The following is a 13696-nucleotide window of genomic DNA, read 5'->3' as shown; positions in this document are numbered from 1 at the left end:
TGAGCGAAGCGCCCCCTTCTTGCACTTACCCTCCTCTCCTTCTCAGTCCCTCCGCGCCCACCCCCTCCGATCCTCGCCAACTCTCCCGCATCAACATCTGCTGCTGCCGCGAGCGAGGCGGACTTGGCGCTGTGCCCCCCCCCCCCCCCCCCCATCCCCGCCGCGATGCTTTGAGGCACCGGGGACGAGGCCAACTCCCAGGGGCGTGAGCGCTCCGTGGCGGGTGGGTGTGCGCGGCAGATGACTGCGTCGGGCACGGAGGGGTGCTGCAAGCAACGCGGGGGACCCCGGTCGAGGGATGGGTTGGTGGTGAACTTCGCTGCTCGGTGCGGAGTTCATTAGTCACGCGTTCGGCCGCTTTGTTGGATAACGCGCGCGACCGCCGCCCTTCGTGCGGCGGAGCCATTTCGACGCTTTGTTGCGGGAGCGTTGTGTTTCGCGTGTTCGGCCCTCTGTGTTTTGTTTCCAGCGCTTGCTGTGAGGGAATGCTGTTTGCCTGCGATCGCCCACGAAGCGACGTCCGACGAAGGGGTGTCAGCACTGCGTGCTGTCGCAAAGGGCTTAACGCGCGCGCTGAGCCGCCTTTCGTGTTGTTCGACCCGGATACCATGAGCTCATTATGTTGCTCCTTCGCGCTTATTTTGTTTTCTTTTCAAACAAATACAGGAAACGTGACCGAAGTACCGTTGTGAGTAGAAAATAGTGATGAAGAAACCCACTCTTTTCGTGCCAGGATTCGTATTACACAATTTTCCAGTTATTATGCTTCTTTTTTCCCATTTCCTTCAAATTAGTCCCACACATATTACGAAACAAATGAAATGTAGCGCACATACTGAAAAGTGAACAACCGAGACATGACAGTAATGAACATACATACATACATACATACATACATACATACATACATACATACATACATACATACATACATACATACATACATACATACATACATACATACATACATAACTTGTAAGCTGTAAAGCTTCTTTTCAAATCACGCGTTGCTTTGGGAATGATGTTGATAAAAAGAACATTTGAAATTCAGTAATATTTCTTCGTTTTTCTACAAATTTCAATTAAACCTTGGTAATCGGCACTTTACTTTGTTATACCGAATTTTTTTGTGGTACTCAAATTCTACGTACTGTGCAATACAGTTGCCGAAGGATTTTTCTTACGCAGAACATGCGGTAAAAATTCCTAATTACGTAGAAGTCGGAACAAATATCTGAAAGACATTAGCGATCACAAGGTCACGCACTGCATTTTTAACATTACTACGAACGCACGTCAAACATACATAAAATCAATTTGTTTGTATGATAGAGGCGTCTATAAAAATATAAACCGCGAACTTGAAATCTTCCTTCCGACATGTGAATTAGTTTTTTTTCACCGATACATCCACGAAAACTGGTCACTTAAAAAAATATAGTAATAAAAGAGCTCACGCAAGCACATAAACCCGAAGTTCCCTTCCGAACTGTCACTCAAAAGCCGTGGTTCAATAAATCGCTGAAACGAAAAAAGAAAAATACAAATAAAATGAACTCCTTTGTTGCACTGCTAAGCGGTGCAACATCCCTTGCGCATGGACAAGCATTACGTTCCTGAAGCAGCTTACCTATAAAAAATACGTAGTACCAAGCAATAATTTTATAATACCAACCTACCAAATATGTTCAGAAACAACGCAAGGCTATCTTGCAAAACCATAAACCCACAAGAAGCGCGTTCTATCGTAATTACCATAGAGTCTGGTGAACTTGTAACCGACGTTGAATGTGCCAATATTTTTAACTTTGCGTTTTCTTCCGTATTTACTAATAAATCTGACATCCCTGTGCATTGTCCACCGTGCACTTTATCATCTGCCATGTCCAATGTTACATATTCAGTTAACGGTGTGTCATTCATAATAGACAACTTAAAACTCTCAACTTCTTCTGGTTACGACGGAATCAAGAACTGCTAATGAATACAAAACTAACTTGTTCTGCATATCTGTTTTCTCAGTCCCTCACCACGGTAGTTCTTCCGTTTCAATGAAAAACCGGCAAGGTCGTGCCAGTCTTCAAATAAGGGGACAAGAACATCCCATTAATGTACCTCCCAATTTCCTTAACAAGCGCACTCTTAAACAAAATTACACCCTTTTGGTCGTATCTTGCCACACAACAATGATCATCATCTGTCTTTTCCGCATTTTCTTTCTTTAACGCTGCGAGCCCGGTTTTTCCTAGACACTAACTGCGCAGCTCCACCAGACATAATCACCCTACAGGAAACCGACTCCTCACCCACTCTTGCGGCCTACTCACTCTATGAAGGGCTCGGACAGAGTAAGGTCGCGACACTGGTTGCCAAAGCTGTCGCCGCAATCAGACACGACGTCGACGCAACGGACATTGACCACGTCTTTATTGAAATTATTACCCAAAAAAGAAGCTAAGAAGGCATCTTGATCCTCAACATTTACAGCCCGCCCAGCCAGAGCAAAGCCAACTTTGGCTACCTGCTACGCAAGGCAGAACAAGCAGCAGGCAAGAAGGGTCTCGTGATCCTGAGGTATTTTAATGTCCGGCACAAAAGCAGGGGCTACGCTAAGGAAACTCAAAAAGACAAGGACCTAGCCAGAGAAGCGGATCGCAGAAGGCTCAGTCTTATCACAGACCACACCCAACCCACGCGAGTGGGCAACAGTATCAACCGAGATCCGTGCCCAGACTTGGCATTCGTCAGAGGGGTAAGGGAGGGATTTTCGATGGGAAAACGACGGAGAAACGCTTGGCAGCGACCACTTCATTTTGCGTGTCAAGATAGGAAACCTCCCGATCAGGAAAAGACTTGGCCAGGCTAGGCTCACCGACTGGGTAGCCTATAGAAAAATTGGGGCGGAGTCCGAAGACACTGAGACCACAGACATTATGAGCTGGGTCCCAGCAATCAAGGCATGCGCATTATCAGCATGACAGAGCGTTCTCGACAGGAAAGCAGCAAGAGCAGCGTTTTCAAAAAAGGAAACGCAAGCAAGGCAAATGACGATTATTGTTGTGTGGCAAATATACACCCCAAGGGTCTACAATATACACCCCATTTGTGTAAGAGTGCGTGCCCTGCAATATCATGGAACATGCCATATACCCTTAAAATCGTCAACTTCCTATATTCAAATACTTTTTTTTTCATCCATCACGGCATGGCTTTCGCAAAGGTTTGTCTTTCGAAACGCAACTCGCCATTTTTCGTCCATGACATACATTCGAATATTGATCGCAAACTTCAAACCGATGCCATTTTTCTGGACTATGCGTGAAATCCTCTGATCACCGTCTATTGTTACACAACGCTCAGTGCTAAAGCTTTCTCAATTAAGAAATACCCTAACGTACTAAACTGTATCAGAAAATTCCTAACCAGACGCTTCCGATCTGTCGTTATATAGGTGATCAAACATCGCAACTCAATTCCGGTAAGATCAGGTGTCCCACAAGATTACGTTCTTGGTCTTCTTCTTTCCTAATTTATATTAACGACCTACCGTCGCACGTTTCTTGTTCTATTCGTATGCTCGCCGATGGTTGTGTAATCTACCGTTCTATAAATAAAGTTTAGGACCAATTTGCCCTGCAGTGAACGTTGACTAATGACGCTTAACTGTATAGCAAATGTGTAAAGCTGCGTCATTTATTCGTCATCATAGTCCCTTTTCCTTTTCTTATGCAATTGCTCATGTCATCATGCAACTATTCAGCTCGTTCGAATATCTCGGTGTCACCGTCTCTAATGACTTGTCTTAGCGTTCACACGTTAATACTATCATCTCATCAGTTGACCACGTCCTCTGGTTCCTAAAACGTCCTTTGCGGCATGCACCGCCACACGTAAAACTGCTCACATTACGCATCGCTCGTAAGAACTTAACTGGAGTACGCATCTGCCATTTGGGATCCACACGAAGCGTCCTAATAAATGCACTTGAGTCAGTTCAAAGTCGTGCCGCAAGATTAATCCACTATTCATATTCTTATAGCGTAAGCGTTACGTCAATAAAAGCACAGTCCGACCTCTTCCTTCTGTCCCATCGTCGCGGAATTACTGGTCTGGTACTGTTCCACAAGTTCTACTACTCATTAGTTAATCGCGCGCCTCACATATCAGCCACGTCACGCATACCTAATCACACTGGTCATCCCTTTCAAATTTCCCGTCCACGAGCCCATACGAGAACATTTTCAGCACAATCTCTTTTTTTACGTAACACCTATTGACAGGAACGGCATTCCCGGGAGCATTGCCACACTCAGCTCCCAAGCACAATTTCATGATGCTTTTATGTAATCACCTGAGTTCTTGAACATCTGTTATATCGATATGTATGCATGTGCAACCTGTTTACTACTTATCTTCACATTACCACTTCACTATACCTGTATCACTTGTGTATAATTTATGAACATACCTGTATAACTTATCTCCCCAGCCCTTAGGCAATATCCCTTTTATTAAAGGGACATTGCCTAAAGGTAATAAATGGTAATAAATAAAATGATTAGGTTTGACTACTTGCAGTGTTTTAACGAGCACCCAATGAAAGACGAGAATTTTTGGATTCCGCCTCATCGGAATTCGGCTGCTGCATCCGAGATCGAACCCGCGACCTTGAATTCAGCCGCGCCACTCCACAGAAGCAGGGGGAACGCGGGTAATTTGTTAGATACTAGGTGTGTTAGCGGTTATGGTGTGCTGCTAAGTACGAGGTCGCGGGACCAAACCCCGGCTGCGGCGCCCGCATTCCAAAGGGGGGGGGGGGGGGGGATTGGGCGAAATGCAAGAACACCCGTGTCCTGTGCGTTGGGGGCACATTAAAGATCTCCCTGGCGGTCAAAATTAATCCGCAGTCCCCTACTATACGGCGTCACTCATAGTCAAATCGTGGTCTCGGCACGTAAAACCCCAGGATTCATTCATTTGTTACGTGCTTCAGAAGAACTGACTGTTGGACTAGTTAGTCGAACATGTTGACTTGATAAGGTAGTGCAAGAAAAAAAAAAGAAAACTATAAATTTGGACACACACACAGGGCACAGACGAGGACGAATGCTACAACCACAGGTATATTTAATTTTTTTTTATTGATTTATAAGCTCGTTCGAGCGCATGTGTCACGCGACTTCTTAATATTAAATCCAGAAGGCATATCGCGAGGATCTCCCGCGCGATAAAAGCATCCAAAACTCAAGCTCGGCCTTGTGCGATGCCAGTTGACGCCTCGCTCAGGCAGATAATGGAATGCTTGTTAATCAAGAAAGCTTGCAAATTCAACCGAGCCTTGTTACGTGCAGACTTGCATAGGATCCTGGTCTCACGAAACCTCGCCTCGCATTCACACTTCGTAATATATGGGCGACCAAGTGCGCGTACTTGTCGTTTTCCTTCATAGTTGTTTTAGAGCACACTTCCTAGGTTGATCGTTTTTCACGCCGTTCTTTCTGACTGACCTAATTTTTCCCACAAGTCGTGCGAATGAAACATAAAACCCCTGACGAGCACTTCACGCAGCGACGTTTATGCCTCGTTTGGCAGCCTCCTTTGCTGCCATCGCCAATCCGAGCACAGAGCTTGGACAACTTTTTTAATGAAACGCCTCTTCGCGTTGCTCGTATCGTTAGTTTCTTGTGGTTTTGGGAGAGCTTATGCACGTAAAGCAAAACCAAAGGTCTCACTGTCGCTCACTGGAGTCCTGCCCTTTCCCTTTCAGTTCTGTCTTTCACCTTCTGCAGGAGAGATTCGACCACGAGAGCTACAAGCTACAGCTGTAGCCGAAAACTCTAAGTTAGTTGCGATCATAAACACTAACCGCAAGATAGGCAGTCGCTTTCTACAGTCGCTTTCCACGCTGTCGACTGCTGCAAAGACGAAAACAAGTCCTCAGTGGCATTCCACGTTGCTTTTCTTTCTTTCTTTTTTTTTGCGTGAGCATGCGTGTCATCGTGTTTATGCGCTGCAATGTCTCCCCAAGCTATTCATCATTTGCACGCATCCCTTCTTCATGAAACTCAGGTTCAAGTTCGAGACCAAGTACTTATTAAGCGGGGCGCTCGAAAAACTCGGCCTGAGTAGGATGTTCGACCGGCGCAAAGCCGATGTGTCAGGCATCACGAGGCACAGAGGACGCCTGCACGAGGACGAAGTGCTGCACCATGCGGTGATCCGGGTGGACGAAAGTGGAGCCACAGCTGCCTCAGCCACCGCAACGATGCTGCACAAGTCTCGCTCGCTCGCGACTTGTCGCTGACGGCGACGGAAAAAAAAAAGACTGAGGGACTGCCTTGAGAAAACGTTCGATGTCGGGGAACAGCTGATGCCGCCGTTTGCGCGACGCTAGCATAATGCAGATGTTTTGTATTCCACCGCGCAACCAAGGACTCGAAGTACGACGTCAGTAATGGCTTCAAAACGCGCATTTAAACGAAGACACACCAGGACAGACAAATGTGTACACTCCTGCACGGGCCGCACCCGTGTTAGGACCGCAACCCCAACTTGGCAGCCCAAGATATGGACAGAAAATAATTTTTTTTTCAATCTGAGATGCAATCGCGTTAGGTTCCCCGATTCCTCGAGCGCGCAGAGGCGAAATTACACGCGCTGCGCATTTCCGCGTGCCGCTACCAGATGGTGAGAGCTGCGCGTTGACCTCTGATACAATGGTACATCTGGTTATCCCGGATGTTCACAACTCGCTGTCTGCGCCGGCACCATTTCGACCAAACGGTTCGGTCCCTTGTAAGGGCCGCACCTCGTCGAAATTGTGAAAGTGCGCATAATATACGAGTCTATAGGTAGTTCCGTTTAATGAAAGGTGTCTTCGAAAATACCTCCGCTACCTCCTAGATCTGTCTCAGGAGTCGGCGTCTTATTCTTTTTTTTTCTTTACTCGTCCCTATGTGTTGGAATAAGGACGGACGAAATTAAAATATGCCGCATGGCTAGTCAAGAGGAAAACGTAGACCCTCTCTCAAGCAACTCATTCCCGCAAAGCCAGATACCTGGCTGGCGGCCCGCATGTACCAGTCGGGTAGACCGGTAGGTGCCCGGCGGTGGGGATCGAAACACAGACCTCCACCCCCCACCCCTCACCCCCCATTCCAAGCCCGTCACTTATACTCACTGGGCCATGCATAGCTGCAGAGAACCAAAAATCAAGCAGAACGACGACGACGGCATCATGTCGACGACGGACGACGACTACGGCGTGGCTACGATGATGTCGCGACAATTTCAGGGACTGCTCAACGGCTCACACATAGACGACTCGGGATCGAATAAGTTAAAGAAAATATGAGCTTCCTCCCTACTTCGTCAGCCAAGAAAACGTAATGATGATATACGCGACAGATGCTACAAAAACTGACTGAAGTAGCTTTACCAACTATCATTGTAAAGATAGTGTGATCGCTGAAATTAGTGCACGTCTTATGGCATCACTTCGTTTGAAAATGCTTGACAGGCGCATGCTGGATGTCCTGACCATAACGCACTTATGCATGAGACAGCGGTTCAATGTTGGGACCAATCGATCCACCCTCACGAGCGTCAAACGATTCGCCCCCTTTGCTGGGATTCGATTTCATCGCCGTGCACACAACTGAGGCAGAGAGAGTGCAGCGCAGCGGCTTCCCTTTCCCTGTTACGCCCCCCCCCCCCCGCTATGTTTTCTTTACGTTTTTTTTACTTCAAATCAGTATTTTAACCTTCTGGCCGTTGTCTGCCGGGTGATCGCGTGTGATCATTGTATGATCGAGGCCATAAATCGAGCCGCCTGGTGACAGATAGGCGAGATCGTTTGTTAGGCGTGGACAAAGACTCACCGGGCGTTGGTCCGGTTACGTGATCAGCAACGTCGGAATCGAAGATAGTTGAAGTGCCGCAAAGACCAAAGCGGGAAAAAAGCAACAACTCAACCCTTTGGCGAGAAAACAGCGACTGAGACAATTCTAGAATTTTCCAGGAAGATGGGTCCCATGACATTTAAAAAACATTTTCCTTTAAGTAAGCCGTGAGCGAGCGCAAATGAGAACATGAAAGGAAATTTATGGCGTGATATACAAAGTAGTTGACAGGTACACCAAGGACCGTGAGTGTGCTTGTTTTTCGGTCTTATGTGTGCGTGTGTGCTTGCGTACCGTGTGTGCTTGCGTACCGTGCGTGCGTGCGTGCGTGCGTGCGTGTGTGCGTGCGTGCGTGTGTGTGTGTGTGTGTGTGTGTGTGTGTGTGTGTGTGTGTGTGTGTGTGTGTGTGTGTGTGTGTGTGTGTGTGTGTGTGTGTGTGTGTGTGTGTGTGTGTGTGTGTTAAACTTATGGCTATACATAAGCCGACATAGCGCAAGGCAGCGCGCCGACCACTGCGAGGAGCCGAGTTGTCGCCCCATTTATCCTCCTAGCGGGACGTCACACCAGCGAGCGCCCTCTCTCGGTAGCGCCGCAGCAGCAGCGCGCAAGGCTTCGCCTCCACCATTGATGCCGCGAGCTGGGGCCCCGTCTCTCGGTCTGGCGTGACGTCACACGGTCACGTGAGGCGCAGCTGTGTAAGGAGGCGCCACGACCACCGATGGGGCGAAAGTGCGAGCAGTATTGCTTTCGCAATAGAAATTACGGATGGGAGAGGGGAGAAGTCGAGCCTTATGTCATTGCTTTACGCAACATGATACGGTTTCCACCTAATTTCCGTCCTTATAAGGAAATAAAAGAAGAAAATAAGAAAGCAAGGAAAGGGCACTCTACAATCCCTAAGGAAGATAGACAGGAAATGTACTAAAATGGCGCACTTTATTTGAAAGCTGCGTTTTCTTACGTTGTAATTTTAGTGGCACATTTCCATCACTCGAAAGTCCTGGTGTACCGGAGTGCGAAGGAAAGACTCGGCGTATCAGAGCGTGTGAACCTCTCCGATGAAGAGAACCCGGTTGGTGCTCCTGTCCCTGATGTAGTAGAGGAAGGGGTGGTTCACGATGAACTCGATGGGCGGCTCTGGGTTGTAGAGCCCCGAGAGGGGCACGAACGAGAGCCCAGTCACTGCGGTCGCGATGGTTCCTTCCTCGTTCACCTCGACGGCCGCCTTGTGCACAGCATCTGATATCCTCACCAGGACGCTTTCGCTGATACCACTGAAGTTGGCCGATCCGCCGAAGAGAGAGTTCAAACCGAGGGCCTTCATCGCTGGCACCAAGCTGTAACGAAGGCTCATTTCAAACTTGGGCAGCTGGAGCTTGACCTCCCTAAAGCTTAGCTTGCTGCTGACGTCTTCGAGCATGTCGAGCGACATGCCGTCCCGGACCGCCGCGAGTCCAGTTGGGTTGTCCGGAAGCAGGACCACCATGCTGAACCTGTCTCCCTCGTACGGTATCTCCACGGCAGAGGCGTGATAGGCATCTACTCTTGTGTGCGGAAGACGCGTCCTGAGGTGCATCGCCGGTTTGCTCACCTCGCTGGTTCCAAGGTTGAGGAAAGGCTTGTCCACCGTCTCACGGGTGTTGAATGGGGTCACCCAGGTGCCCTTGAAGTAGACGGCGTTCAGGATGAAGAGCACGATGTCCAGCGGCTGACCCTCTGGTAAGATGCCGGAGATCTTGCCCCTGGTCTTTTCACGCACCCACGCATTAACTTCTGCCGCTACCCTCGGACCGTCCCCGTGGAAGTCGGCAGACCTCACATCCGCATCAAAGATTTCGCGCAGCTGCTGTTTGTAGCTTTCCGATATGGGAAAGCCTACCTGCGCTAGGACCATGTTGGCCACGTCCAGAGTGACGTTGGGCGAGGTCGCGAGTTCCAGGAGGTTTTTGTACGCGGCGAGCACTCTGTCTCGGCCGGTAAGGCCGAGAGCGGTGTGACCGAACACCGAATCCAGCTCGGCCTCCGAGTTTCCCCTGGCGCCGACGTAGGCCATACCAAACGCGGCGGCAATGCTGGTCGGCGAGAAGAATACATTCGACGAGGGCTCCTGGGCTGCGAGGTACTTCAGCAGGTTCACGCCAAACTGGTTGTGCGCCCTGGAGAGCAGCGTGTTGTCGTCGGTATCGCAGTGGGCCACGGCGAGAACCGACGCGAGGAGGACAAATTTGGCGAGCATCGCGAGAGTTTTTGCGAATGCTTGGCCGTTGGCTGCGGAGACTTCTCTTTTTAAACTGATGCGTGGTGACCTCCATTTCTTTTTTTGCCAGGCGTATTTGTTTTTCTTGCCTGTCGCGACCACCAACGAAGATCTCGGATTGCACCTCTCGCGAGACACAACGCTCAACGCCCGCCGCCTCAAGTGTACGCGATTGCTTCTATCTTTGTCAGCGCTTCGTTTTATCTGCGCCAGCAGCAGACGGCGTTTTATTTCCTCCGCAACGAAAGAGAGCTTGGGTATATGCTTGTCACTGATGGCGAGCGAAATATAGAGTGGGGGATGGCCTTCAGAAAACGCTCGATGTCGGAGGACAGTTGATGCCGCCATTTGCACGGCGGCCGCATAATGCAGATGTTTTGCATTCCACCACGCATCCAAAGACCGGAAGTACAGCGCCAGTAAAGATTTGAAAACACGCATTTCGAAGAAGACACATGAGCACAGACTACTTCAGTTTTACGGAAAGATTTATTGCCGCAATCGCACTGGACCACCGCCATGTGCAGCTGTATTTATGCCTTTTCTGTTTCAGCATATGGTCATATTATTGCTCATGCAAGGACATGGCGCTTATGAATATATATATATATATATATATATATATATAGAAGCTGGGAGAAGTGTTGCAGAATTGGCTAAATGCACGCTCTGTGAGTGGGGCGCATGTTGTGGTTAGGATATCATCGATGGCGTGTCGTGGTCTCTGCCGATTTCGCCAACTTCTTCCATTTCTTTCCACTGCAATTATGATCCCAAACAAAGCTGTTAGAATTTGGTAGTCACATCCGTAACGTGGATGGGTTGTTTATTTTACGTATTCTCTGGAATGTGAAAGAAATGATTATATATTGGCTGGTTTTCAGAAAGGTGCAGTCAATATGTTTTGTCGGAACAGCGCAGTTTTTTCTATGGTTCTTAAAAAAAAGCGGCAAGTTTTGCCTCTCTCTCTCTCTCTCTGCAATGCATCAATATCCCTATTCTCAGAGAACAGAGTGCTTGTCATAACCTATGGTCTAAACGTGCTACTAAACACGCTCGCAAGGTTTCTCCAGCTGCTTCGCACTGCCTCTGTAGGGCTTTCCGCGCAAATAGTACTTCAAGCAAATCATGCGGTTCTGCATGGTAGCGATGTTGTAACACACAAAATTAGACCGTTAAAGACAGGATGCAAGGGTACTTTCTTTATTGACGGGTGCTGCTCATCACAGAGATTAATTAGTCCAGGCTGTTTCATCACTTATCTATAGGCCTTCACTTATCTGTAGAAAGGAACGGATTTTTCATGAAATCAGGTCTTCCTTAAGCACACCGTGTAATATTTATCAAATAGGAACGTAAATATTTGTTTTTTTTTTCAAACCCTTTAATTGAAATTGGTGTTGGCTAAGTTCTCTAATAAGGGTGCAGTCTTTCCGGATTCCCTAGCCAATGCTTTCGGGCTGAGTATGCTCTGGTGGCTGGCCGGGTCATCGCTTGACTGTATCGTTTGTCGAATACATCGTGTACTCTGGGGGTCTTCATTCGTTTAAACACGCAGTCTCGTCTCGTGCGATCCCTTGCATGCAATGCTTACGAGTGCTAACCAGCTATTGCTTTTTCGCAGAGCTTCGTGAAAGCGTCTTCTGTTTTGTTCTCCACATCCGAGAACACTTAACCAAACTGTCGGGAAAGCTTGGCTCACCACAACGCTGTCTAAAGCTCAGTTAACCATTGGTTGGTAGCAGTGCCGCCCTGATACCAGTGCCCGATCAATCAGGACGAGCGCCACAGTGACCAACACCATCAAATACGGTTGGGCAAGAGAGGGTGAGATGTCGCTTGTAACGGGCAACCGGAGTTATATTAGCCTACCCGATGGCCTGGCATGAAATACCAAGTGCAGGGTGAACTGTGAGACGACACCCATCGTGAAAACACGGACACTGCGCAGTTATGCGCCTTAAAATTCATCACAGAGCCTAATTAAGAAGTGTGCCCTAAGGAAGGAAGCGAGTCTTCCCTGTTCGCCACGCGCAGGGAGCACTTCTTCTCAAGCCAAGAATATGCCACAGCTATAAGCATGAATTGCGATGAAACTGCAACGTGGCCTTCAGTGACTCTATATAAGACATACTATGAGCACCGGTTACATATGTAGAACATTTCCCATATCTTTCTACGGCTGGGCAATGTATAGATACTGGAACTGACATAGCAGGTAGCAAGCAGGTAGCAAGATGCAGTCGTTTTACTTAACTCATGGTTGTAGCGCCGCTCCCGTATCTCATTCAGTGTGTTAACCGGACACAAGTACAGGGTTTCGGTGCTCGATCTCGGCTCGTACGAATCGGGAGTAGCGGTGTAGTGATGTCACTAGTCTGAACTCGCCACGTCGTTACTGTCCAACAGACTTTGAAACGGGAACTTCGAAGTAAGCATACTCTAATAGGATTTTTTTTCTAAAGAAGGCGTGTACTTCGAGACTATCCTGTTTATTAAGGCTAACAAATGGGATGAAGGCGGAGAGTGGGCCATATGTTCCACAACTAGACAGCTCTCTTAATACTTCTAACTTTACGTTTTTTCCTGCAAATGATATACGCCTTGCGCTGCTCAGCGTGCTCGTTTCGAATTTCTCTGAGCTGTGCGCAGATGTGCGCCGAATCTATGTAGATTAAGATAATGATTTTTTGCAGCTTCATGAGGGCGTGGGCATGTGTTATCTTCTGTATGCCCAAGGAACGACAAGTAGCCGACGTCGCCTGGCTTTAGCGCTTGCTACTCGATCTTAAGAGTAATAATAAAAATAGCTCACTCCGGCAAATCGTATTCTGTGCTGTGCGCCCCAATGGTCTGCACAGTCCTCACAAACTACGCCTGCAGTCATATGACGGAAAAATTGCAATACGGCCACTGCTACCCACCTAATTTCAGAAACACGGCGTGAATATTCTATTTAATGCAACTTTGTCCCAGAAGTCGCAGAAGTCACTCCGTTTCGTGTTGTACTCTCTGCCGTGTCACATTTTTGGTGCTGTTCTTCAATAGTGAAGTTTATGACACCACAGTTGACGTGGTGCTCTCAAAAAATTATGTACCTTAAACAGTCATATATGGCGGCACTAGGTGCTTTTGTCTTTATTTCTTACCTTCATTTCCCATATTCGCAAAAACTTTCATACGCAAATTGTTCGTAAGAACCAATGCCAGCCAATCGTGGTGTTGACCTACGGCAAACAGCAATTACGAACAAAACATCTGGGAAATTTGCCCCAGGATTTCGGTCGTCAGCTCTCTTTCTTACAGAGCTGCCGATCAGAAGCATCATAACTGAAGTGAACTGAACTCTGTGGTTTTACGTGCCAAAACAACGATTTGATAATGATGCACGCCGCAGTGGGGGACTGCAGATTAATTTTGACTACCAGGGGATTTTTAACGCGCCCCCGATGCACAGGGCACGGGAATATTTTTTGCACTTCGCCCAGCATCGAAGCATCACGGGGCAGGATGAGTTACTTCAACGATGAACGCGACA

General features: G+C 48.0%; 1 protein-coding gene and 1 long non-coding RNA gene across 2 annotated transcripts in view; one reads left to right on the top strand and one right to left on the bottom strand.

Annotated features, from left to right (window-relative positions):
• The window catches only part of LOC140217336 (uncharacterized), a 97283-nt gene that overhangs the window by 54447 nt on the left and 29140 nt on the right, over nucleotides 1-13696 (top strand). The window lies entirely within an intron of this gene.
• LOC126536151 (iripin-2-like) lies at nucleotides 8819-10156 on the bottom strand. The gene has a single exon (XM_050183021.3). The coding sequence runs from the start codon at nucleotides 10135-10137 to the stop codon at nucleotides 8938-8940; it is 1200 nt and encodes a 399-aa protein (XP_050038978.1). The 5' UTR covers nucleotides 10138-10156; the 3' UTR covers nucleotides 8819-8937.

The sequence above is a fragment of the Dermacentor andersoni genome, chromosome 4 (genome assembly GCF_023375885.2).
Source record: "Dermacentor andersoni chromosome 4, qqDerAnde1_hic_scaffold, whole genome shotgun sequence".
Classification (NCBI taxonomy): Eukaryota; Metazoa; Arthropoda; class Arachnida; order Ixodida; family Ixodidae; genus Dermacentor; species Dermacentor andersoni.
This window is presented reverse-complemented; position numbering and strand designations above follow the sequence as displayed.

Bases quoted from the DNA above. Each gene is read 5' to 3' on its own strand.
- LOC126536151 (XM_050183021.3), bottom strand. From the start codon at position 10,137: ATGCTCGCCAAATTTGTCCTCCTCGCGTCGGTTCTCGCCGTGGCCCAC.